The sequence below is a fragment of the Bos indicus x Bos taurus genome, chromosome 8, assembly GCF_003369695.1.
Source record: "Bos indicus x Bos taurus breed Angus x Brahman F1 hybrid chromosome 8, Bos_hybrid_MaternalHap_v2.0, whole genome shotgun sequence".
Classification (NCBI taxonomy): Eukaryota; Metazoa; Chordata; class Mammalia; order Artiodactyla; family Bovidae; genus Bos; species Bos indicus x Bos taurus.
The window spans coordinates 74,634,794-74,661,700 of NC_040083.1; the positions used below are offsets into that span (position 1 = coordinate 74,634,794).

The following is a 26,907-nucleotide window of genomic DNA, read 5'->3' on the forward strand; positions in this document are numbered from 1 at the left end:
ACCTAAGAAATGTGGATTTGATCCCTCGGTCAGGAAGATCGCCTGGAAGAGGGCATGGCAACCCACTCCCGTATTCTTGCCTGGAGAATCCCATAGACAGAGGATCCTGGTGGGCCACAGTCCACGGGGTCACACAGAGTTGGACATGACTGAAGCAGCTCAGCACACAGGCACATGCCCCCGCTTTACTGAAGAGAAAACTGAGGTTCATGGAGGTTAACCAGCAAAGCACGAAAGAGGAACCCGGGTCTGTCTGCCCTGAGGCCTGGAGAAGGAAGACTTCAGCTAGAAGGCTGCCTGGGCGGTCACTGGTCCCTCTCCTCCCCCGCACACCACCCCCTGCTACAGCCACCAACATCCTGTCCTTTCTCCCTGTAGCAGTGGGCAGCCTGGTGAATTCCTCCCCCAACTCTGACAAATGAACTGACACATGGGCCCCATGTCACAACCTCCCCTGATCTGTGGCATTAAGGACTCAGTTTCAAGGCCAGGGGTCCTTCAGCTCCAGAAAGCCCCCAAAGACCCTGTTGGGATCAGAGCTCCACAGCTTTTGGGGAAAAACCGGCCACCCTGCGAAGGCTGCCTCTTCACCCTGCTGCCTGAGAGGGGCTGAGGGGCGGAGGGCCGGCCCAGCGGCTGTTTGTCTGGGTGGAGCCTGTCGTCACACTGCTGATCCGCCTCCGGCAGGCCCCTCTGTGCCTCCCTGAGCTTCTGTGCTCACTGTCACCACACTGCTGGTTCCAGCCCCTCTGCTTTGCCCCAGGGCCCTGCTGCCCTGTGCTCTCTTCCCAGAGGAAGCCGGAGTCAGCCGAGGCCACTGACCCACCACTGGAGCCATGGTAGGGCCAAATGGTACTGCTGGTCGGGTCAGTTCAGCCGGTCAGCCCCACCGGCTACATCCAGACTGAGCCCGTGAACCTGGCTTGGGGCAGGGGGCAAAACTGGGCAGGCGTGGGGCTGAGGGGTGGCCACAGGGAAGCCTTCAAATTGGACTCGAGGCTCTGAGGAGCCGTTGGGGTGCTGGGGAAGGGATAGAAGAGGAAGGCCTGGGTTGGGCTCCTGTGTCTTTACTCGGTTGCTGTGTGAGTTTGGGGGAGTTACTGCACCTCTCTGGGCCTCAGTTTCTGGTCCTGAAAATGACCGTTGATATCATCCATCCAGTGGTATCGCTGTAAGGCCTAAAAAGGTATGACATGTGGAAGAATCCAGGCACACAGCAGAGGTCCCTCAAATGGGAATCCCTTTCCCAGGGCTCCCTGCTTGGCTTCCAGGCCAGGAAAGGCTACCATGGAGTCTCCCAGACGCGCCCCTTCCTGCAGGAGAAGACTGGTGGGAAAGCTGAAGGCCAGTTTCCTTCCTTCTTGGGCCACCGGGCCAGTTCATGCAGCCCCTCCCCCACTGTCCTACTCAGCCCAGGGCACCTTATACTACTGGGTCTTTCAGAGGGCTCACCACACTGGAGCCGGAACCCAAACACTGCTTTCTCCAGCTGCACCCCTGATCTCATCTCCCTGCTTCTCCTAAGAGCGCTGAGTTTTCTGCATGATCTGCCCAACCCCCCAACCGTCCCGCTCGGCCATGAGCTGATAGAGGAAAATAGTAGCAGGAAGCCCCCACATGGCCACTTGGCTTCAGAACTTCTGACATGTGTTTAGGCTTCCCAGGGGTGCAGAGGGGTGACAAGGGCAAACCGGAGGCTGGCTCAGTGCCGTGGCCTCAGCCTCCGTCTCTACAATGTCAGGGCAGTGGATGGGTGGGGGTCAGGCAGCCTGAGACCACTCACTGGAGGTGACCCAGCTTTTGTCCTATCACATAGGTCCACGGGTACAAGGGGGTCAAATTCCAAAACTGGGCAAGGACCTATGGCTGTTGCCCGGAGATGTACTTTCAGCCCACGTCCGTGGAGGAGGTCAGAGAGGTGAGTATCTTGTCTCAGAACAGTGCCCGATGGTCCAGCCACCAGATCTCCAGTTCCATCCAGAGATGTAGATCAGAAATGCCCCCAGAGAGGAGGCTGAGAGGAGGACTTCCCGGCTAAGACCCACATCCCCACCCCAGAATTGCTAGCCGGGCAACAGCACCATGGGGTTGGCTCCAACTGAACTCTGCTGTCACGTGACCACCTGGGGTGTCCACCAGTGACTGTCCGGTTGTTATTTCTGGCTCAGGCCTCTTCCCTGAGCTGCAAATTGGCATATGACTTCTTTCATCAGAGACATAACAAACTTTGATGCCCCGAAGGATGTTTTTGATGTTTCTTTGCTTTCAGCCTATTCTATTGCGGTCTTCCTAACTCTGTACCAACCACCTGGTTGCTCAAACTAGAAGCCAGGAAGTAGGTCACTGTCCTTTCTTTACCCTTATCTGACTTCAGCAAGTCCTGGCTTGGAAGTTTCTAGAACCCACCTCCTTCTCTCCAGCACTGTTGTCACTAAGCCCAGGCCACCGCCCCTTCCCCACCTGCCATGGCCTGAAATGGCCTCACTACTGATCTCTGTCCGAAGCTTTGTGACCCCGTGGACTGTAGCCCACTAGGCTTCTCTGTCCAGGGGATTTTCCAGGCAAGAATACTGGGGTGGGTTGCCATGTCCTTCTCCAGGGGATCTTCCTGACCCAGGGATCAAACGCACATCTCCTGCTCTGGCAGGCGGATTCTTTACTTTTGATCACAGGAAAAACCAAGCTTTTTCCTACCTCTGTATCTTAGCCCTTGCTGTTCCCACTGCCTGGGATGCCTGTCCCTTCACTTTTCGCGGGACCAACTCCTTTGCATCCTTTAGCACTCAGGGTAAATCACCTCCTCAGAGACTTCCAGACCACTTCATCTGAGGATGTCCCCATCTTCTGCATCTCAGCTCCTTGCTTATTTCTTTCACTGCATTCAAAACCTGCAGTTATTTCATTGACATGAACTTTTTCATGCTTTTTTCTCTCTCCCTCATAAGGATGTAAGGCCACATTTTTCCTGTTTTCCATTGGATCCTTAGCACACCTAGCCCTTTATCGGGCACACAGGAAGCACTTAATGAATATTGTTGAATAAATGAGTGAATGAATGAACAAATGGACAAGACCCAACCTCTGCTCTTGAAAGCCTTACCCCTAAGACAGGTTGCATAGGACTAACCCAGAGGATGCAGATGTTTCACTAGTATTAGCAGACCACAAAGAGGGGAGAGATTCACGTGTTTGTGAGCCTGTTCATACGTGTGTGTGAGGGCACTCAGAGGAGAGTGGTGGGAATGACATGGTCACCACTGGTGATCAGCACCACCTGCTTCATATCTGTGGTCTCACCTGTCCCCATCCATACCTGTGAGGTAGTGATTATTAGCCCATTTAACAGATGGGCAAACAGGCTCAGAAAGGCTTTGGAATTTCCCCTTGTTATTAAATACTAAATATCAGAGCCAGATTTTAAACCCGGATTCGAAGCCCCCAATTTCTTAAGCAGAAAAATGAAGAAAAATGATCACTGTGTCAGCCCGGAAAATGAATAGGAGCTCAAAAGGGAGCTGGGGTAGGGCAGTGGGAGATGAGGGGAGGACAGGTGGAGAATGATCAGAGTCTTCAATGGCTGGTGGGGGATGTTTGTGGAGCAGAGAGGGCAAAAGAGGAAGGCTAGGAGGTGGAGTGGCTTTGAATGGATCTGAAGTCCTTGAATGCGGAGAAAACAGGCTTCATACTGAGCTGAGGGCTGATGTCCTGCATGCGAAGTTTGTTCCAAGCCGTGCTGGCCTGCACCCCGCTCACTTTCTGGTCCTTCTCTCTAGCTCTTTCTTGGAGTGGCCTGCACAGCGGCTTCCAGCCAGGCAGCACCTGGGGGACTGGGGGTGCAACACCTGGGTTTCCCGGCTGCCTCACAGAGAAAGGCCTGGGCTGAGGCTGATACAGATGCTGCCTCCACAGGTGCTGGCCCTGGCCAGGCAGCAGAACAAGCGGGTGAAGGTGGTGGGCGGTGGCCACTCGCCCTCAGACATCGCCTGCACTGACGGCTTCATGATCCACATGGGCAAGATGAACCGCGTCCTCAAGGTACTCAGAGTGCTGGGCTCCCTGCCTCTGCCCCACCCCATGCCACTCCATCCCAGACTCCAGGGTGGACGCGGAGCCTTCTTTTCCCTCATGCATCATCCCCTCCTGGCCTCTGAGTCCCAAAGTGACCCCCCCCCATTCCTGGTCCACTTGTGGTCACCCTCACCTCACACAGGCCTGCCCTGGACTCCTTCAAGCCTCACATCTGGTCTGTGTGTATCCTTGTGGCCACAGAGAGGATGTCCACAAGTCAGGCCCCCAAAGGTGGATTCATGACAAATCCAAGATTTGCACCTAACTTGTTCTGCATATAGGGAAACTGGAGATCAGAGAAGGGGAGTGACTTGCCTAAGGTCACACAGCTGACCAGTGGCAGAGCTGGCCACAGACTCAGGAGTCTGACACCAGCCCTGTGCTGGGATACATTAATCCAGGCGTCTCACACCCTCCCCTGCCCCGCCCACAACCAGGAGCCTGCCAGGGAGTGAGAGTGCAGGCATGTGCAGGGCTCTTGTTCTCACCTGCCAGGGCCAGCTCCTCTGAGCTGTCTTTTTTGCCTGGTACCCACCCCTCCAGCTCTGCTAGCAGAGATTCTAGATTTCTCTGTACTATGTATTTCCTGATTTGCTCAGGCCAACCATCTCCACCCCGTAGAAAATGCTCTGGTCAAAACATCAGTCATGGCAGGAATTAACTCTGATCACTAATTAGTGAGGACCGGGCTCTGGTAATTGATTTTGCCCAGGCTGTGTGCTCAGGGTCAGTGAAATGTGTGTTCCGGAGTCCACAGATGTGAATCCTTATCTCGGTTCCACTGCGGATGTTTGTGTGACCTTGGGCAAGTGACTTAGAGTCCCTGAACTTCAGTCTCCATGCTGTGAAATGGAGAGACTACTCCTCCCCTCCCTCCCCCACCACTCCTGGACAGCCATGGGGGTCTCAGGGCATAGAGCCACTCTCCCACATGGCTGAGGGGACCTGAGCACCAGTCCCAGCCCTAAGGTGACCTTGAGTAAACCTCTTCTCTTCCCTGCCCCTTATTTCTCTCCCCTGTGACTAGAAGGGTTGCACAGGACGGTCCCTGAGCCCCAGCACTCTAGGGCTCTGCCTGCACGCCCTTTTGGCTGCCTGCAGCGGGAGGCAGCTTGGGCTGACTGTGGGCTGGGACAGATATGCTTGTACTCACAGCCTTGCGTGGCTGCAGGACGAGGGCTGGGTGACAGCCTAGCTCACCCTAGCCTGTGCCGGTCTCTTGCAGGTGGACACAGAGAAGAAGCAGGTGACCGTGGAGGCTGGCATCCTCCTAGCTGACCTGCACCCCCAGCTGGACAAGCACGGCCTGGCTTTGTCCAAGTAAGAGCCACCTCGCCCATTCCCAGGGCGGGTGCCAGTGATGACCATCACTCCCAACCCTGACCTCAGCCAGACACTCAAGGATCTGACAGGGGCCAGAGAGGAGCACATTTTAGGATAAACTTGTTTCTCTGGATCCCTGTACAGGGTACCCATCTCCCCATCCCCGGGTGTCCAGGGGCTATTATATGTAAATAGAAAGAAATTGTTGTTTAGTTGCTAAGTCATGTCTGACTCTGCAAGCTAAACTGGGGACAAGATTCCCAGGCAGGAGATGAATCAGCTGTTCTGCTTTGAGGGGCCTCGCACCACAATCCTGGGAGATATTGTCCCAGGAAGACTAACCGTGTCCCTCCTCCTCTCCCCAGCCTGGGAGCTGTGTCAGACGTGACCGCAGGTGGCGTCATCGGGTCTGGAACCCACAACACAGGGATCAAGCACGGCATCCTGGCCACACAAGTGAGTTCACTTGCTTCGATGCTGACCACCAGGGAGAGGGGAGGATGGGTCAGGGCCCCTTCACCCTTGTCATCGATGCTCCTGACAAGCAGGCATTCCAGCATGGTGTCGGCAGGGCTCTGTGGGGGCCTTGAACACATCTGGGTCTCTCTTCTGATGGAGACTCTGCAAGGCCCTCCAGAAACATTGTCTCTCTGAACCTCATGAGTCCCCAGCAGACACAAGTGACGAAGGCACCCCCATGTGTGTTGACACAGCCCCATCTCTAGGGAGCTTCCTGGCCACCCTGGGGAAAAGGGCAAGCAGAGCAAAGGGTTCCATCCCCAGGGAAAGCTCTGAACTGGAAGCCAGGCAGGGCGAAGGGCCTTTTCAGGTTAGCAAGTTGGGGAGGAGCCAAGAAGGAGCTGAGCACATGGGCCTGGGATCACATCTGACCTTCACCCAAAAGCTTTTAAGATTTTTTGATGTGGACCGCTTTGCTTCCCTGGTGGCTCAGATGGTAAAGAGTCTACCTGCAGTGCGGGGGACCAGTGTTAAATCCCTGGGTTGGGAAGATCCCCTGGAGAAGGAAATGGCAACCCACTCCAATATTCTTGCCTGGAAAATCCCATTGGGTGGAGGAGCCTGGCAGGCTACAGTCCATGCGGTCGCAAACAGTCAGACACGACTGAACGACTTCACTTTCTTTTCTTTCACTTTTTACAATCTTTATTGAATTTGTTACAATATTGCTTCCTTTTTATGTTTTGGTTTTGGGCATGTGAGATCTTAGCTCCTCAACCAAGGATCAAACCCCCTGCCCTCTGCACTGGAAGGCAGAGTCTTAACCACTGGACTGCCATGGAAGTTCCCACCCAAAAGTATTTCTTAAACTTCATGGGAATCCAGTATGGGGCACAGATTTGGGACTCAGATGTGGGGCCAAAACCTGCCTCCCACATGCATTGGGTGTGCACATGTGTGCAGGTTGTTTAACTCATCTGGGCATCCCTGTTTTCAGCTGTTACCTCAAGAGAATCTTCCTCAACCTGTAGGAGGTTGGGGGTTAATGAGACAGTGTGTATGAGAGCCTGGGGGCCCAATGACAGTTCACGACACTTGCGTCGGGAGCCACCCCTTCCACCTGCAATGCAGGAGTCCCTGGTTCGACTCCTGGGTCAGGAAGATCCTCTTGAGAAGGGATAAGCTATCAACTCCCCACCCCTTCCACCTGCGATGCAGGAGTCCTTCGTTCGATTCCTGGGTCAGGAAGATTCCCTTGAGAAGGGATAAGCTATCAACTCCAGTATTCTTGGGCCTCCCTGGTGGCTCAGACAGTAAAGAACCTGCCTGCAATGCAGGAGACCTGGGTTCAATCCCTGGGTTAGGAAGATCCCCTGGAGGAGGGCATAGCAACCCACCCTAGTATTCTTACCTGGAGAATTCCATGGACAGAGGAGCCTGGTGGGCTACAGTCCATGGGGTCACAAAGAGTCTTTCACTTTCACAAGGGACTTTCACTTTTACTTTCTTTCCCTTAGGAAGCCCAGGTGAGTAAGACAGGCCCTGGCACATGGGGGTGAGAGCTCCTCTGTTTAATTCTACACTTATGCTGATGGCAGGGAGCAAGGGGAAGACACTGGCATCTTTAATATCTACTGTCCCCCAGGCACTTAACTGGGTGCTTCACCCAGTCTCTCTGAGTTGGTTATGACCCTCATTTCACAGATGAGGAAACAGAGAGGTTAAGTCACACATCCAAGATCACACAGCTGGTGAGTCAGTGCCCACCTTTATTATTGCTGGACCCCGCTGCTGTGTTTCACTGGCCAGTGCTCAGCTCATCCCCAAATCTCCAACAAAATCTGTTTGTTTCTGTTTTTAATAAAAACCATCCTAACGCCCTCAGTCCCACAGCAGGCCACTGTGCCCCACTTCTGCCAGTTTCTCTTCTCTGGTTTAGGTCGCTGTTAACCAGAATTAGTTCAGCTTTATCTGTTCTCTCACCCTGGGCACCCTGCCACCAACCGCACATGTCAAAAGCAATTTCCATCCCAGTAAGCAGATAGCAGAGTGTGGAGAGGAATTTCAGCAGGCAATGAAAGAGGGTTCCTCTGGAAACAGGAGCCCAGGGCAAGGAGAGTGATGTTCATCACCTGTCTCCAACTGGGCGGCCCACTCTGCAGAGCCCAGAGATTCTGCGTTTGGTAGAGCCAGGTAGGGGAATCTAGTTCCTAAGGCAAGGGAGAGGTCCCCAAATGAGAAAATGGACTAGACTTGGCTGAGATGGTGCTCAGGTGGGCAATGAGCAGACAGCCTGCAAGGGACTCTGGTCCCCAGGGCTGTGTGTTGGGACAGCAGAGCCAGCTCCGGACCCCCAGATGCATGCACACCCTTTGCCTTTATGAGCCATTTCCACCCAGGGCCTCGTGCTCTTTGGAGTTGATTTCATCTTAGCTCTCTTCCGGGCAAAGGACAAGCTTGCTGAATCCTGACTTTGAAATCCACAGGATGAGCAAGGCAGCTGGGGGAGGGCAAGCCACTGGGGTGCCATGGAAATGCCTGTGATGGATGGGCCCCCTCCCTGCTGAGGGCTGATGCCACCCAGAAACAGCCCCCCTCACTCCATTTCTCCTCCTACCCTCCCCCAAGACTGAGGCTCCCTCGGGCTGTGATTGGAGACCTAGCTGGGAAAGTCTCTGGGGCCAGAAACATGGTGGGAATCATGGCCAGATACATCTGGGAATCGGAGACACTTGGCCTCATTTGCAAGGACAAACAGGGAAGTGAGGGGTTTGCCAGAAGCCTGGGGATGCTGAAGTGTGGTTCTTCTCCCACCGCCAGGTGGTGGCACTGACCCTGCTGACAGCCAATGGGACCATTCTCGAGTGTTCAGAGTCCAGCAACGCAGAGGTGTTCCAGGCTGCGCGCGTGCACTTGGGCTGCCTCGGAGTCATCCTCACAGTCACACTGCAGTGTGTGCCCCAGTTCCACTTGCAGGAGACCACCTTCCCCTCAACCTTGAAAGAGGTACTGTCTCTCCTATGCCACTGCTCAGCCTCAGAAAAGAAATGGAGGACATTAATAAGTCATGCTTCTCTGAGCTCCTCTGCAGGTCCCCAGAATGGGGCAGTGAGCTGACCTCACCAGCCCTTCCTTGACCCCAGAATACTGTGGCAGTATCCCTTTGTGAGCAGGTCAGTGGAGCTCAGAGGAGCTGGATGATGAGGGGCAGAAAGGATGGCTTCTGAATGATAGGATTGTTTTTTGAATGAATGAAAACCCATGTTGGTTAGCTGGGAAAATGGATGATTGGATGGATGGATGAATGGATACATGGATGGATGACTAGATGGACAGATGATCAGATGGATGGATGAATGGATGATGGATTGATGCATGGATGGATGGATAGCATGCAATAGACCAGAAATGCCTGATAAACATGGATCTATCCCTGGTAATTGCTAAGCTACAGGACTCAAATCTATGGTTCCAAGTCCCTCAGCATCTGAGCTCCTCCATAGTCAACTCACTATTCAATATGAGTAGACCCTCTGCACAGATGGAGTTGGTAGTGATGTGAACACTACTGGCCCCACATAGTTATGGTGGAATTTGGGGTCAAACTGAATGCTGGCAGTACCACCCCCAAGCAGTGACCTTGAGTCAGCCATTTAACCTTGCTGAGCCCGTTTCCTCATGCAAAAACAGAGTAAATCATGTTTACCTGAAAGGATTGAACCTGAGAATTAACTCAGATAACACTTGTAAAGTATCTAGTTCAGTACCAAAACACGCTCCCCAGGGTACCTAGTCAGTGAAAAATGGAAAATTCTGTTATCTAGCATCTGGTCGAAAAAATCCTTACCATTGGAATTTCTAATACATTATAAACCTTACAGCAAAGGATTTAAATGCAGAAGGTCCTTTATGCAGAGGCATGGTGTTTGGTGGGGCCTCCCTGGTGGCTCAGCGGTAAAGTGTCTGCCTGCAGGAGATGCAGGAGACGCAGGAGATGCGGATTCAATCCTTGGGTTGGAAAGATCCCCTGGAAGAGGGTATGGCAACCCACTCCAGTATTCTTGCCTGGAGAATTCCATGGACAGAGGAGCCTGGTGGGCTACAGTGGGTGGGGCTGCAAAGAGTCGGACCCAACTGAAGCAGCTGAGCACACATGATGTTTGTGGAACTTTAGCCCCAGAACTCTCCACTGGTGGCTGACAAAGTGATTCCAGGGATGCTCTTGGGCAGGGGTCCCCATTCCCTGAGATCTAATGCCTGATGATCTGAGGTGGAGCTGATGTAGTAATGACAGAAATAAAGTGCACTTGAATCATCCAGAAACCATTACCCCTGTCCTGGTCCTTGGAAAACTTGTCTTCCATGAGACCAATCCCTGGTGCCAAAAAGGTTGGGGATGCTGGTCGAGGGGATGCGGCATTGATTCCTAGAGCATCAATGCTGAGCATGTGTGGGCCAGTCTTGGCAAATGAGTTGCCTGATGCTTTGGCCCAAGAAAGGATTACAAGGACATTTCGTGGAATTGTTTGGCAGTGATACTGTGTGGCTAAGCCAGGGAGCTCCAAGAGGGTAGAACCAGTCCACCTGGAGGCACCCCAGACTCTGAGCCACCTCAAGAGCCTGCTTCAACTAGTCACATCCCCAGACCAGTGTTAAGGGGCTGATCTAAGCTTCTTGTTCACTCCAAGCAGGCCCTAGCTTCAAATACAGTCACATGCCGAGGATGAGGGCTTCTACATGCTGCATTTTAGGTCGATGCAATTCAGCGCAAAGCAGAGGTCGACACTCCCCTCAGGCCGTGAGAGTAGATGTGGTCACCCACAGAGAGAGGGCTTGGCTGAGGAGAGAAGGGAGCCTTAGTGCTCAGTCCAGAGCAGAGCAGCCAGACGAGTCCAACGCTGTTAGGAGTTGGGGAGCAACAGCAGGGTCTGGTCATCAGGAGATCACTGCTGACTTCAGTGAGCATGGTGTCAATGGAGAGGTGGGCAGGTTAAGGGGTCGGCATCTCAGGCAGAGAAGGGAGATGGGCAGAGATCACCTTCAATAAGAAAGGGACCACCTTCCGGCCTCTCACTTAGGTCAGAACTTGTTCATTTTTAAGCTGAATAATTTGACCCAGAGATAAAGAGATTGCTTCTTCTTTTGCCAGTAGGATTGGCCCCGGGGCTCCTACCAGGGCATTAGAACCAAGTGGACAGACAGACTCCACCCTCTTCCTGCTCCTCCTTTGACCTAGCAGAGATGTATTAAGACTGACCACACCTAAGGCCTGGTTCTTGCAGTCTTATCTCAGGCTGTCCCCCAACCCCAACACACATACACAATTACACAGCAATGAATGCTCGGTGAGTATTTAGAGGGGCTCTGGGGAGGCAGGCAGCCCCAAGCCTGATTGTGCAGCTCCCTCTGTGGAACCTGGACCAAGCCCTTCAAACTTTTGGAGCCTTTATTTTTTAAATTATTTGTCTGGTCAGGTCTCAGTTGCAGCATGTGGGATCTAGTTCCCTGACCAGGGATCGAAACCAAGTCCCCTGCATTGGGGGCATGGAGCCTTAGCCACTGGACCACCAGGGAAGTCCCTTCTTTGCCATTTTAAAAGTAGGGTCAGATTAGATGAACCTGAGGTCTTTTCCAGCCCTGACATTACATAAACCAGTGCAGCACTTGGATACAAAACTGTGCCCCACCCTGGAGACAGAGGGTCCTTCTCTCCCCTGGAGCATCTGGGGATGTTCTTGGGTCTTATCCCTGGGGAGGGGCATGAATCCTGGTGTGGATTCCCCCACCGTTCCCCTGCGACCCCGGCCCATCCCTCGAGGGCTCACAAGGCTAGATGCTGCTCCTCCTCCTCTTCTGTGAGTCAGCAGGTCCTCTGTGGATTCTCTCTCTCTCCTCTGCACAACTCTGGCTGCTCTTCCACCCGGAGCTGCATGGGTCTCCACCAGGCCCATCATCAGTGTCCATCACGCCCATGGACAAGCCTTCCCCGCCCAGTTTTGGCCACAAACAAGGACTGTGCAGAGGGTGGGTGGCATTTACAACCCTATGATTTCCTCCCAGGGGCGTGTGCTGTCCATGGCCCTGCATTCAACTCTCTTTTACCCTCTCCGCTCAGAGCAGCCTTTAAAGGGCCCCTTCAAGGGGCTGGGAACGCTTGGGAGGAAGAGTAATATGCAGGTGGGAAGCCGAGTCCCAGGCTGCTCCCTGCTCCCAGTCTGCTCAGTGACTGATCAGAAAACTGTCACTGGAGCAGCTTCTCCTCACTCTTGCTCCCCCTGAATGTTTTCCTTCCGAAAAGAAAAATGATGAGACCTCATTTCCAGGAGCAGGCAGGTGCCTGAGAACCAATGTGTGCTTAATCACTTAGTCGTGTCAGAGTCTTTGCAACCCCATGGACTGTAGCTCACCAGGCTCCTCTGTCCATGGGATTCCCCAGGCAAGAATATTGGAGTGGGTTGCCATTCGCTTCTCCAGGGGATCTTCCCTACCCAGGGATCGAACCCGAGTCTCCCACATTGACAGCAGATTTACTGTCTGAGCCACAAGGAAGAATTTATTAACATCCACCCCTCTCTGAGGTTACCCTCTCCTGCCCACCCCTGTGCTGTGTGTGGTCCATCTCAGACGCAGCTCCCTGCTTCCCAGGTCTGATTCTCTTATCTGCACCTCAACACAGCTTCTGAAGGCCGCTCAAAGCCATATGAGGGGAAGGGAGAGTTGGAATCAGTGCTTCTGGGCAGAGGGGCCAAGAAAGGGGTGGCCTCCCTGGCTTCTTATGACAAGGTCTCAGCATTCCCAACTTCCTGCAGTCCAACTTGTATGAAATCACAGTCAGAGAGAAGACTGGAGGATTTTGGAAATGGCTGTCAACCTTTGCCCTTTATGCCATGCAAATCATAATGAGATGTGAGAAGTACAGCCGGCTGCCTGCGTCACCGCCTCCCCCCGTGCCGTAGGAAGCAGGGTTGGTCCCTGGGACACACCAACCTTGTCAGCAGCATCCCAATGCCCGCCACTCTCTTGAGTGGCTGGCCAGTGACGACTAGGTAACCCCCAACCAGGGGACAGGTAGCCCTCAGCTTCTGCTCACAGGCCTGGTAATCAGTTCTCGTGAGTCAGTTCAGTAGGGTGCTAATTTTGGAGGGGATGGAACCCTCTAGAACCCTTCCTGCCAATGACATTCCAAGGAAGACGTTCCTCTGGGGCCCACCCGATTTGATGGTGCTCCCAGGAACCACCAATTAGACTTGAGGAAACATGATCCTGGGGCCCTCCTCCCCCAGATAGGATTGTTTGTAGGCCCTGAAGAGAGTCACAGTGGGATGGGTCCAGGGCAGGGGGCTCCATCCTTCAGTGACCACACAATGCTCAGTTAGAGACCACAGGGACACAGAGCTGGGGGGTACATGCTGCCTGCCTGGAGGAGCTTGGAGTTTAGCATGGGAGGAAAGATATGCCTTGTCCCTCTAAAGCAGGGAGGAAAAGAAATGACAGATGCCAGGAGAGAGGCACAAAGTGTGCTGTGAAAGTGGCTCCATTACTCCATTCTGGTGGGAACCTGGGCGCCCTGAAAGGGGTGCCACCGTTACTTTTACTGCTGAGATTCTGGGCAACCTGGGAAGGCCCCGGAGGCTGGGACAGGAGGGAAGGGGGATTTTCCGCTCTCTCAGTCCCATCCTCCAGGCAGAGCTCCAGACCATGTTCCTATCCTCCCAGGAGAAATAGTTCTGCCCAGAGGAGATGGGCCATGGGTCCATCACCCAGTCAGGATGGAAGTGATAGTGACAGGGACCTGGTGTTTCTTCCTGAACTTTTCACGGATCTACAGCCCAGCAGAAGAGGGCCTCCTCTTCCAATAAGGAATCATAGGGCGCTTTCTTTTCTTGGACTCCAAAATCACTGTGGACAATGACTGCAGCCATGAAATGAAAAGACACTTGCTCCTTAGAAGAAAATCTACAACAAACCTAGACAGCATATTAAAAAGCAGAGACGTCACTTTGTGGACAAAGGTCCATATAGTGTTTTCCAGGAGTCATGTACGATGTGAGGGTTGAACCATTAAGGCTGAGCGCCAAAGAATTGATACTGTCAGACTGTGGTGTTGGAGAAGACTCTTCAGAGTCCCCTGGACTGCAAGGAGATCCAACCAGCCCATCCTAAACAAATTAACCCTGAATATGCATTGGAAGAACTAATGCTGAAGCTGAAGTTGCAATATTTTGGCCACCTGATGCGAAGCCAACTCATTAGAAAAGGCTATGATGCTGGGAAAGATTGAAGGCAGGAAGAAAAAGGGATGACAGAGGATGAGATGGTTGGATGGCATCACCGACTCAATAGACATGAGTTTGAGCAAACTCCAGGAGATGGTGACGGACAGGGAACCCGGGTGTGCTGCAATCCACGGGGTCACAAAGAGTCGGGTATTACTGAGCGGCTGAACAACAGCAGCAAAGAACCCTGCCGCATTTACTGTGTCCAAGTCCCTGTGGCAGCGGATAGGATGAGGGTTTGGGAAACTGGCCCACAGGCAAGATCTGGGTCACTACCTGCTTTTATAAATAAAGTTTTCTTGACACACCACAACGATCCTCATTAACGTATTGTCGGTGGCTGCTTTCATGCTACCACAGCAGAGGTGAGGAAACAGAGAGAGCAAAGCCTAATATATTTACTATCTAGCCCTTAACAGAAAAAAATGTGCTGATGTCTGCCCTCGAGAAGAAACCAAATGTGAATGAGAGGCTTGATGACTTTCAGGACAGATGTATGCTTCAGTACCTGTAATATACTTCTGGGATGGATGTAATATAATAAATAAACACCACTTAGAATGGAAAGAGACAGCATTGGTGGGGGTAGGGGTGGGGTTGAGTTGAGCATCTGAGTTACAGCACATCTGAATTCAGATCTGACCCTTTTCACGTGGTCACTTGTGGGCAGTGGCAACAGAACTAGACAGAGTGTGTGGAAGAAGTCCTCTTAGTGCTGAACTATTCGGGCTCGATTCCATTGGAAATGGAGCCCTGCTGGAGATTTTTGAGCTGTGTCTTGGAATGCTTCCCTGTAGATGTTGTCTGGAAAGATGAAAAATGGGGAAAATTATGAGGCTAGTGCAGAAGAGCCAGTGAGAGCTAAGAAGGGCCTGGACTAAGCCACGTTAGCAAGAGCCGATTTTAGGGGAAGGCTGGAGAGATATGAACAGAGATGCAATCGGGTGACCCACAGCCTGGGCTGACGTGTGGCAGGGGAGGTTCGGGATGGCAGCCAGGTCACTGGAAGGTGACAATGGTCCGCCCATTCCTGTATCTCCTGGGCCCCATCAAGCATCAGTTAACAAGTCAGGGGTCCTCCCTGAAGTGATGACCAGGACCCAGAATCCTAAAATTCCACTGCTCCCAGGTGCTCCAAATTGAAGTTTTAGATGGACTCATTCCTTGGTGTTTCACCTTGGTTTTTCCTTCCTTTCTGGCCAGATATGGAAATCACAGGTGGTTTTTGTTGTTGTTCAGTTGCTGAGTTGTGTCCAGTTCTTTGTGACCCCATGGACTGCAGTGCACCAGGCTTCCCTGTCTTTCACTATCTCCCAGAGTTTGCTCAACTTCATGTTCATTGAGTCAGTGATGCCATCCAACCATTTCATCCTCTGCTGTCCCCTTCTCCTTTTGCCTTCAATTTTTCCCAGCAACAGAGTCTTTTCCAATGAGTTGATTCTTGGCAGCAAGTGGCCAAAGTATTGGAACTTCAGCCTCAGGGTCAGTCTTCCCAATGAGAATTCAGGGTTGATTCCCTTTCAGATTGACTGGTTTGATCTCCTTGCTGTGTTTACAGCTTGTAAACTACTTTCACATCCATGACCTCCCTTGGTTCTCACAAGAGTCCTGGAAGGAAAGAAGGAAGGAAGGAAGAAAAGGACAGAAGGCTATTTCTGTCTTGGTTCTACAGATGAAGAGATGCTGCTTCCTGAAACTCGCAGCTGGGAACCTGGTGGGGAATAGGGCTAGATCCCCAGATGTGTGCCAGGATTGCTCACATTCAGAACCTAAACTCTCCACTGGGTACATGCCACAGGCAGGCACTCTACTCAGGAGCTTCAGCATAGATTATCTCATTTCATTTGTACAACTGCCCATGTGTTTTTGGGGAGGGTGGGAAACCAAGGCTCCAGGGATATGGATCCGGCAAGGTTGTGCAGCTGCCAAGTCACCAGGCCAGGCCTTGAATCCAGAACTTACTCCAAAACCAGCACTCTCCCCCTCCCTCCCAGCTGCCTGTCAAACCCCAAATCTGCATCTCCTTTGGCTCAGAATCTGTCATGTGTCAGCCTGATGGGTGTCAGGGAGAGATGACTTGCTCTGTGATATCTCGACGTATACGGATGAGCCATTCAGAGTCAGACACTCCTGTTCATTTTATTAAAGCCCACTGCAGTGTCAGGGGTTGTGGGAATAAGAGAGGATGACAGTGATGCTGCCAACGACAATGGAAGAATGATAGTAGCAGCAGCAGCTTACTCCTGTATGGAGCTTACCGTGCTCATGACACCACATTAAGGGCTTTCTAGGCATTAGTGTGTTTAATCTTCATAACAATCCTGACATAGATACTGTTGTTAATCCTATTTTGCAGATGAGGAAATTGAGGCACTTGCCCAAACTTATACAGCTAGTCTTTGTTCAAGTCAGGATAACCGAGAACTCATTTTTATCCTCTGCATAATTCAATGAAGTCAGCCTATAAAGTGGACCATTTTAATGCCCGTGGCATGCGTGTGCTCAGTCGTGTCCAACTCTTTGTGATTCCATGGACGGTAGCCCACCAGGCTCCTCTGTCCATGGGATTATCCAGGCAAGAATACTGGAGTGGGTTGCCATTCCTTTCTCTAGGGGATCTTCCCAACCCAGGGATCGAAACTGTGTCTCTTGCATCTCCTGCATTGGCGATAGATTCCTTACTACTTGACGTCCAGCATCTTATAGGACACACCCCTTGTTATTTGGCAACGTTAGGACAATTTAGGATATTTTCTTTTGATGGGGGGGCCCAACTTCCAGCATCCCCACCATCAAATGTGACCAACACAATCTCTGCTCCTTTCTCAGGTTCTTGACAACCTGGACAGTCACCTGAAGAAATCCGAATACTTCCGCTTTCTCTGGTTCCCACACAGCGAGAATGTCAGTGTAATCTACCAGGACCACACCAACAAGGTAGCTGTGGGCATCTCCCCCATTCCCCCACACTGCCCAGCTCCCAGGGCGCCTAACACTTATTATCATCCTGATGATCGGTGAGAGATGAGAGGAAAAGCAAAGGGTGAACATCCCTGAGCATGAGGAGAGAAGCACTAAATGCCAGAGGGTGGAAGGAGAGGGAAGGTGGTCCCAGTAAGGGTCCATGAGTCTGTGAGCAGGGATACAGGAGTAGGAGGTCAAGGGACAATCCAGATGTGGGAAGCAGAGACAGAGGTGTTGGCAGGACTGGCTAATGAGTCCTAAGCAGTCAGGATAGACCTCAGAAGCCAGCTAGCGCATCCCACCTTCACTCCAGCACCCCATCCTTCCCACCCCCCAGGGGAAGAAACCCATGGTTCTGTCTCCTCACCACCATGTCCTTGGCAAACAGGCTGCTTCTCAGCAGAATAAAATAAAGCCATCACTTAGGAAGATGTTGGAGAAGGCAATGGCAACCCACTCCAGTACTCTTGCCTGGAAAATCCCATGGATGGAGGAGCCTGGTAGGCTGCAGTCCATGAGGTCGCTAACAGTCGGACACGACTGAGAGACTTCACTCTCACTTTTCATTTTCATGCATTGGAGAAGGAAATGGCAACCCACTCCAGTGTTCTTGCCTGGAGAATCCCAGGGATGGGGGAGCCTGGTGGGCTGCCATCTATGGGGTCGCACAGAGTCGGACACGAATGAAGCGACTTAGCAGCAGCAGCAGCAGGAAAATGTTGACCAGACAAGTCAGGCAAAGGCCAGAACACCTACTATGTGTATGGGGCTGGCATGGGGTTCATAAAGGGTGACTGCTGAACACCAGGCTCATCAGCTCTGCAGAGAAGAGACATAGGCATTTCTTGGTCTTGAGCAAAACGATCACATAAGCACGAAACAGAAGGGGACAGGACATGGGGATCGGCAGTGCCACCAAGAATGAGGCTTTCAATCATCCTGGCAAGTGGGTTCCCCCTCCCCCAGCACACACACTCTCCTGGGACACTCAGCTCCAGCTCGGAACTGACCACAGACTCTGCTTCCCAGCCGCCCTCCTCTTCAGCCAACTGGTTCTGGGACTACGCTATTGGATTCTACTTACTGGAGTTCCTACTCTGGATCAGGTAGGAATGCTACTGTATCTTTCCCCAGCACCTGCCATCTACTTCTGGGGATGTGGTTCATCAGGAGAACAACATCCCACCTTCAGACATGCAAACTGGGTCTGTCTGCATGGTCCAGAGCAGTGAATTCCAACGCTGTGGAGCTTTTTTTAAAAATACCCATGCCCAGGCTGCACACCCTGACTCATGGGTGATGTGAACCTTCCTATTGTCCAGTTTCTTACCTCCTTCCCAGCCTGAAGTCTGTGTTCAGGCTCAAGCACCAGACACATAACTATGAGTGATGAGGAAGGCCTATGGGTCCTTGAGCAGTGATGCTATATTCAGCCAAGACGTGGAATGGCATCTGATAAAAACTTTTGAAATGTTTCATACACATAAATAATATAGGCAACACATATTTAAAGTATGTTGCTGCTATTGTTGTTGTTCAGCCACTAAGTGTCAGACTCTTTGAGACCCCCTGGACTGTAGGCCAGCAGGCTCCTCTGTCCATGGGATTTCCTAGGCAAGAATACAGGAGTGGGTTGCCATTTCCTGCTCCAGGAGATCTTCTTGACCCAGGGATCAAACCCACTTCTCTTGTGTCTCCTGCATTGACAGGCAGATTCTTTACCACCTGGGAAGCCCTTATGGTGTATAGACATATTTAAACTTATTGTAAAGTGTATCCATCTAGTCTTTTATCTTGGAGACTTTGGTGTCTTATTAAAGACAGTGAGTCCAGCCTGGAGGCCATTGCTCCATCAGATGATGGATTGGGGGTGAGAGTGGAAAATGCCCAGCCAGACTTCTCTCCCCTTCCATCACAGCAGCCTGGCAGCTTTATGTGCCTGTGTCTGTGGAGTCCAAGCCAGGAAGCATCCAAATAAATTGAGCTCTAAATCACAGTGGCCACATCCCGGGCCGGGACACATGCTCTGAGGGAGCTCCATGGCCTGTGAGCCCCGCCCATGTGGCTCTCATTTAGTAGCTTCTGAAAACCATGTCCACTTGGCCTCACCCTTGCAGCTCTGGGCCACTTGCTGAGCCATGTGCCCAAGGATGCAGTGGTGAAAGCTAAATGATGGATTGGGTCTTGGTGATTTGGCTTCCCCGGTGGCTCGGTGGTAAAGAACTCGCCTGCCAATGCAGTAGACACAGGTTCGATTCCTGGGTCAGGAAGATCCCCTGGAGGAGGAAATGGCAACCCCCTCCAGTATTCTTGCCTGAGAAATCCCATGGACAGAGGAGCCTGACGGGCTACAGTCCACAGGGTCACAGAGAGTTGGAAGCGACTTAGGACGCATGCACTGTTGGTGAGAATATAAACTGGTGTAGCCACTATGGAAAACAGTATGAGGTTTCTCAAACAGTTAAAAACAGAATTTCCCTTATGACCCAGCAATTCCACCTCTGACTATATGTCAGAAAGAACTGAAAGCACAATTTCAAAGAGACATTTGCACATCTGTGTTCACAACCAAAAAGTGAACATAACTATCCAACTGATGACTAAACAAAATGGGACATATAGCTATGCAATGGAAAACCAGACAGCCTTTAAAAAGGAAGGAAATTCTGACACAGGCTACAATGTGAGCGAATCTTGAAGACATGATGAAAACTGAAATAAGCCAGACACGTAAGAGGACAAATATTGAGGATTCCACTTATACGAGGCAGCCAGAGCAGTCAAATTCACAGAGACGGGAAGTATGGAAGGTTGTGGGAGAAGAATGGAGGTTGCCGGAGGCTGGAGGGAAAAATGGGGAGTTAATTTTTAATGGAGACAAGAGTTTCGGTTTTGCAAGATTCTGGAGATCCACTGCTCAGTGATGTGAATATACTTAACACTACGGAACTGCACACTTAAACAATGGTTAAGAGGCTAAATTTTATGTGTTTTTTTCTTTTAAATCACGATTAAGATGAAACACTCTAACACTAAAAACAACCTAGTCATTAAAGAGGGAGAGAAGAATAAAACGTAGGCTAAAATCCATAACTGGAGCCCTGGGCAGCCACAGAGAGAGTGTTGCAGGGGGATCTTCAGGTTCCCTGGAGGGATTTCCAGGCTGCAGATTAGCACATGTGGCACAGGATGTAGAGAACGAAGCCCCGGTTTGTAAAGGACTCGGTCCACTGCCCACAACACAGCCAGTACTTAACCGCTGGATAATTTGATGATCATGACCCCTCTGGCCTGCCCCCCAGCACCTTCCTGCCAGGCCTTGTGGGCTGGATCAATCGCTTTTTCTTCTGGCTCCTGTTCAACGGGAAGAAGGAAAACTGCAACCTCAGCCATAAGATCTTCACCTACGAGTGCCGCTTCAAGCAGCATGTCCAGGACTGGGCCATCCCCAGGTAAGGGCCGAGTGGGCCACCCTGCGGGTGGGTCAGCAACATATAGCTCCCTTTGGGTCCTGCTCATAGCCTATGCACTGCCAACCAGGCTCCCCATCCTACCTGTTATTTCTGGGGGAAACGGAAAGTTCCAAATCCCCGTTCAGTGTCCTTGCACCATTGTGCCTCTCGGGAAACCAGCCAGGGGATCCACTCCACTCTCCCCATTGGCCCCTCTCCAGCCATGAGGCTGGGAGAGCAGGTTTAGACTTGAAACATAGGGCTTTGTGGCCAGCATCTGGTTCTTCTGAAAGACTGTACCCTGTGTTCAGTCCCTCCGTTAGCAGAGCCCACCTGGCAGGCTGGGGGCCTCTTCATGGGGAGGGACCCTCTTGAGACGGAAGCTAGGTCTGTACCCGACTCACTGCAGCTTCCTCTCTGAATTGCCCCTCTTTGTCTTTCTCCAGGAAAAGGGGGATCAGTGCTCAGGGCTCAGGAGATCCCTCTGTCACAGTGTTCAGGGGCTGGGGCCACCAGACTCTCAGGGCTGGACTATTAGAAAACGTAGGAATCTTGGCATCAGAGTGGCTTGATCCTATCTGAAGAAGAGGAGGCCACGGCCTGGGACAGCTGTGGCCAGAAAAGAGACCTGAGGAGAGCCTCCAATTGGGTGGGGGTCCTGGGGGCTGGAGCAGGAGCAGGAGGTAGCTCTCTGCTTCTGTGAGAAGGACTTTAAGAGCAGAAGCCATGAGGAAGGGGCTTCCTGGGGGCCATGCTGAGCCTCATGGGACATCTCCGGAGGCCCCTTCCTCAGGTCTGGGTTCCATCCCCTCTCCCACCCTGGGCCGAGGGCAGAGAGAAGACCAAAGAGGCCCTGCTGGAGCTGAAGGCCATGCTGGAGGCGAACCCCAAGGTAGTGGCCCACTACCCCGTGGAGGTACGCTTCACTCGCGGGGACGACATCCTGCTGAGCCCCTGCTTCCAGCGCGACAGCTGCTACATGAACATCATCATGTACAGGTGAGTGGTTCGCTCGGGGCGGGGCGGGGCTGGGGAAGGCGGTAGTGAAGGGGCGGGGCTGCGGAAGCAGGTCCCTGCGCTTCGAAGGGCCCCTCCCTCCTTCCCCAGCTTTCAAGGCCAGTTCAAATGCCACCTTCTCCAGGGAGACTTCCCTGGTCCTAGCAGCAGAAAATAGTCTCTCTCCTTCCCGTTCCAACAACTACCCTTTCTAGCTGTACTGTGTTAATGTGTTCATTAATGTTAATTAATATATAATATTATTGTTAATTAGAATTGTTTTATTTATACATAATAATTATAATTGTTAGTTATTATTGGAGATATTATTAATATGTACTATTAATTAATATGTAATACGTAATGGGCTCCTCTGGTGGTAAAGAATCCACCTGCCAATGCAGGAATCACAGGTTCAATTCCCTGGGTCCAGAAGATTCCCCTGGAGGAAGGCATGGTAACCCATTCCAGTATTCTTGCCTGGAAAATCCCAGGAGCCTGGTGGGCTATAGCCTATGGGATCACAAAGAGTCAGACACAACTGAGTGACTGAGAATACAGGCAAATAATAAATGCTGGAGAGGGTGTGGAGAAAAGGGAACCCTCTTACACTGTTGGTGGGAATGCAAACTAGTACAGCCACTATGGAGAACAGTGTGGAGATTCCTTAAAAAACTGGAAATAGAACTGCCTTATGATCCAGCAATCCCACTGCTGGGCATACACACTGAGGAAACCAGAAGGGAAAGAGACACGTGTACCCCAATGTTCATCGCAGCACTGTTTATAATAGCCAGGACATGGAAGCAACCTAGATGTCCATCAGCAGATGAATGGATAAGAAAGCTGTGGTACATATACACAATGGAGTATTACTCAGCCATTAAAAAGAATACATTTGAATCAGTTCTAATGAGGTGGATGAAACTGGAGCCTATTATACAGAGTGAAGTAAGCCAGAAGGACAAACACCAATACAGTATACTAACGCATATATATGGAATTTAGAAAGATGGTAACGATAACCCTGTATACGAGACAGCAAAAGAGACACTGATGTATAGAACAGGCTTATGGACTCTGTGGGAGAGGGAGAGGGTGGCAAGATTTGGGAGAATGGCATTGAAACATGTGAAATGTCATGTATGAAACGAGATGCCAGTCCAGGTTCAATGCACGATGCTGGATGCTTGGGACTGGTGCACTGGGATGACCCAGAGGGATGGTATGGGGAGGGAGGAGGGAGGAGGGTTCAGGATGGATTTTCTTTTAAAAATTAAGAAAAAAATAATGAATAAAATTTTTAAAAAATGAAAAGAATAAAAAATTAAAAAAAAGAAAAAAAAAGAGAATACAGGCAAATGTTAATATTAATGTTAATATGCAAAGCTACCCTTTGCAAAACTGATATTAAGGAATGACAAGTTTATGCTGTCTCATGTGCTGCCCTAGGCAATGATTCTGAGAGCCCGGAACATTGGGTTGAGAAGGACTGTGAGGCCAGGTTTCAGTTCAGCAGAAAACAGAGTTATGCCTGGACACGGCGCCCATCTAGCCAGCTCCGCCGGGCCATAGGCAGACACCTTACGCTCATACTGTGTTACTGTTTCCTAAGTTGGTTGGGCAATGACCTCCCATGTGAGGCTTAAGGACACACACAGTTTAAGAAACTCATCTTTTCTAAAACTCCTTGCTTAAGACACATCTATCTTCCTTCCCATCCACCACTGATACTAGTCCTTCCCTGACTTTGTAAAAGACAAACAGACCACCTCTCACCCAGCCTGAATCTTACTATGCTTTATTTCTCCCATCTGTAAAATACCCCCAAACTCAGGGGATCCCAAGGGACAATTTAAGAGGGCGCTGCCCTGGAGGGGGGTCCGGAAGCCAGAAAAGAGAATTTCAGAAACCCACACTGAACAGAAGGCAGCTTATTTCACGCAGGGACAAACTTAGGGCCTGGCTCAGTCCTCAAGATGTCTGTCCATTTTGTCCCTGCCTGTGAATGCAAATTCAGAAGCAAGAAAATTCGCCTGGGGGCTGCATCATAACATTTGAGTTTTTGTGAGTTCTGATTCTTCTCTGTCGGTAAGTCTGACTTTGCAGCAAGGACTGACCAACTAGGTTATATTGGCTGTGATTTCCATACATCAAATGAGGTGATTCTGATAGAAATATTTATATATCTATTTATTTATTATTAAGATTTTTTGTATATATCTTTTAAATAATCTTTACATTAAATTTTTAAAATTTACATTTTAAACTATTTAGATTTAAAATTCAAATCTTTAAATAACTGTATGTGCTATGCTTAGTCACTCAGTCATGTCCAACTCTTATAACCCTATGGACTGTAGCCCACCAGGCTCCTCTGTTCATAGGATTTTCCCTCTGTTCATGGGATTTTCCAGGCAAGAATACTAGAGTGGGTTGCCATTTCCTCCTCCAGGGAATCCTCCCAACCCATGTCTCCCGCATCTCCTGCATTGGCAGGTGGATTCTTTACCACTAAGTCACCAGGGAAGCCCAAATAAGTGTGTGTGTATAGATACACACACACAGAGGAAAAAAATGTATTAATTTAAAATTATTCACACTCATACACATGGGGTTGCAAGGAGTCGGACATGACTGAATGACTGAACAACAACAAAAATACAGCAACTTTCAGTTGACAGTTAAAATATATGTAAGAGGTTGTAAACTTTTTCCAAATCCGTCTGAGCAAAAGCTGCAGGATGCTGAGTCACTGCCATCCGTGCTGTGTGGACAAGTGCTGGGCAAGATGCCTGATAACCATGGGTGAGACCACACAAGACAAGAGCATAGCCTCACCTCCTTCTGCCCCCTCCTCAGGCCCTATGGCAAGGACGTACCGCGGCTGGACTACTGGCTGGCCTATGAGACCATCATGAAGAAGGTGGGAGGCAGGCCCCACTGGGCCAAGGTAAGACGCGTCTGTTGGAGCCTCACCATGGGTGGGAGCTGGGCAGCTACTGTGAGCCAGGGCTTCCACCAGAGGGCGCCTCTCTTCCCTATTGTCCTGCCTGCCCAGGGCTCCAACCTCCTGGGGAAACTGTGAGCTGAGCAAGTCAGAGGAAGGAGGACCTCCACCACCTCAACTAAACCAGCTTCTCTGCATTCATGTTCCAGCAGCCCAGTGACTGTAGTTCCCTTCGAGTTTTTAGTGCTCACTTTTCATTTTATTTAATTCTCATAGAAACCCTATAAGCAGGCTAAGGCAATGAGTCCATTCAGCAGACAGGAAACTAGGGGTCTCTCAGAGATGATGGGACTTACTAATTAGCAGTAGAACTGGGGCCAGAGCCCCCTCCACTGCCCGACGGCAAATGGAACGGGAACTTTAATACTGCATTTTAACCGCTTCCTTCTCTGCTTTCCAAGAACTTCCTCCCTCCTGTTTGGGTTCTTCACATTATATGTATGTGCATGCATGTATGTGTGTGCGTATGTGCACACACATAACACATGTGTTTGTGCATGAGCCTATATGCATGTATACATGTGCATACATGCAGACATGGGTGTGGTACACGCATGTGGGTTTATGAGTGTGTGCATGCATATACCTGCACGCATGTGCTCTGTGTGTGCCAAGGGATGGGGGATCACACATGCAGGCACACAGACACAGGTTTGCAGCCCCGCTGAAATGCCGGCTCCAGGAAACAAGGCCTGTTGTCTCCGGTTGCTTCCTCAGGCCCACAACTGCACCCGGAAGGACTTTGAGAAAATGTACCCGGCCTTCCAGAGGTTCTGTGCCATCCGAGAAAAGCTGGACCCCACAGGGATGTTTCTGAACGCCTATCTGGAGAAAGTGTTCTACTGAAGCACAAACAGAAAACAAGTCTAGCCCACCTCATCCCACCTCCAGGCCCACCTCCCACAGGGCTGAAGGCTCAGTGTCCCGCTGTCCTGATGGGGAACAGACATCTCCCCTGGGGCCCTCTGCCAGGACACCCACAGCTTCTCTGACCCACAGCAAGGAACCTGGGTCTGGGCATCCCCTACCTCCTTCATCCTCACAACACCCTGGCTAAGGAAGAGCACCAAATCCCTTTACCTCTCCAGCAGCATCCTCTTGGCCCAAGCCTGCAGTCACCACATCCTGTTCCCAGGACACAGAGAAGCCCCCAAACATTCTGTGTATCTAGGAGGTAAGGATTCGGCCATTCACAGGTTCCACCTGCTAGCTGGATGTCTGGAGCTCCAGGGATCACCCTGCCTACCCTCATAAGGAGGAGTCCCACCAGCATACGTTTAGACATAGAGGTCGTGTGTGCTGTGCCCTGCTTCCTTTCACCCTCCAGGGTCTTTCAGATGCTCAGAGGCATGTGCCCTGCCCTGGGACTGTTCTCTTCAGGGGGTCCACTTGTCCACCTGACCTCCCATAGCCCAACCTGCAGCATGTCTATTCCAGGGATGTTTGGAAAGGGGGACTTTCCTTGCCTTCTTTTTAATAAAGGCCAAGAGTTCATTTAGTCTAGTCTCTGCTCCTTCCTCTCCATCTCCAAGGTAATCCTTTGGGAACAGAAGGCTCCTTGATTCCCCAGCTTCCCTCCAGAGTCTTGGACTTGCCTGGAAAATGCTCTTCATATTCCTTTTGCAGTTTCAAGTGGCCTCTGACCTCCCACATGTTGTGGCTAGTATTTCACAAAGCTTTTGTTGAATATCTACAAGGTGCCAAGTGCTTTGGGGGAAATTAAAAGAACCTTAAGACAGGCTCCTGGATCAAGAAATGTGTATTCTAATCATATGTCTCATAAGAGGTTAATATGCAGAAGATACAAAGAACCCCTACAATTTATCAACACAAAAACAAACTAATCAAAAATGGGCAAAGGACTTGAATACACATTTCTCCAAAGAAAATATACAAATGGTCAATAAGCACATGAAAAGATGCTCCATATCACTCATCATTCAGTTCAGTTCAGTTCAGTCACTCAGTCGTGTCCGACTCTTTGCGACCCCATGAATCGCAGCACGCCAGGCCTCCCTGTCCATCACCAACTCCCGGAGTTCACTCAAACTCACATCCATCAAGTCAGTGATGCCATCCAGCCATCTCATCCTCTGTCGTCGCCTTCTCCTCCTGCCCCCAAGCCCTCCCAGCATCAGAGTCTTTTCCAATGAGTCAACTCTTTGCATGAGGTGGCCAAAGTACTGGAGTTTCAGCTTTAGCATCATTCCTTCCAAAGAACACCCAGGGCTGATATCCTTCAGAATGGACTGGTTGGATCTCCTTGCAGTCCAAGGGACTCTCAGGAGTCTTCTCCAACACCACAGTTCAAAAGCATCAATTCTTCGGCGCTCAGCTTTCTTCACAATTCAACTCTCAC

At 50.9% G+C, this 26,907-nt stretch overlaps 1 protein-coding gene across 2 annotated transcripts; it reads left to right on the plus strand.

Annotated features, from left to right (window-relative positions):
* The first annotated feature begins 129 nt into the window (after positions 1 to 129).
* Positions 130 to 26,046, plus strand: LOC113897340 (L-gulonolactone oxidase). Of its 2 annotated transcripts, XM_027549994.1 has the most exons (12): positions 131 to 839; positions 1,817 to 1,918; positions 3,910 to 4,035; positions 5,294 to 5,388; positions 5,757 to 5,847; positions 8,671 to 8,856; positions 16,956 to 17,063; positions 18,120 to 18,196; positions 20,393 to 20,542; positions 21,377 to 21,541; positions 24,401 to 24,491; positions 25,266 to 26,046. In XM_027549994.1, the coding sequence occupies exons 1-12, from the start codon at positions 837 to 839 to the stop codon at positions 25,392 to 25,394; spliced, it is 1,323 nt and encodes a 440-aa protein (XP_027405795.1). In that variant the 5' UTR covers positions 131 to 836; the 3' UTR covers positions 25,395 to 26,046. The 2 variants fall into 2 exon arrangements, with proteins under 2 accessions (XP_027405796.1, XP_027405795.1); XM_027549995.1 differs by lacking the exon at positions 1,817 to 1,918 and having other exon boundaries at positions 130 to 839.
* The last annotated feature ends 861 nt before the right edge of the window (positions 26,047 to 26,907 follow it).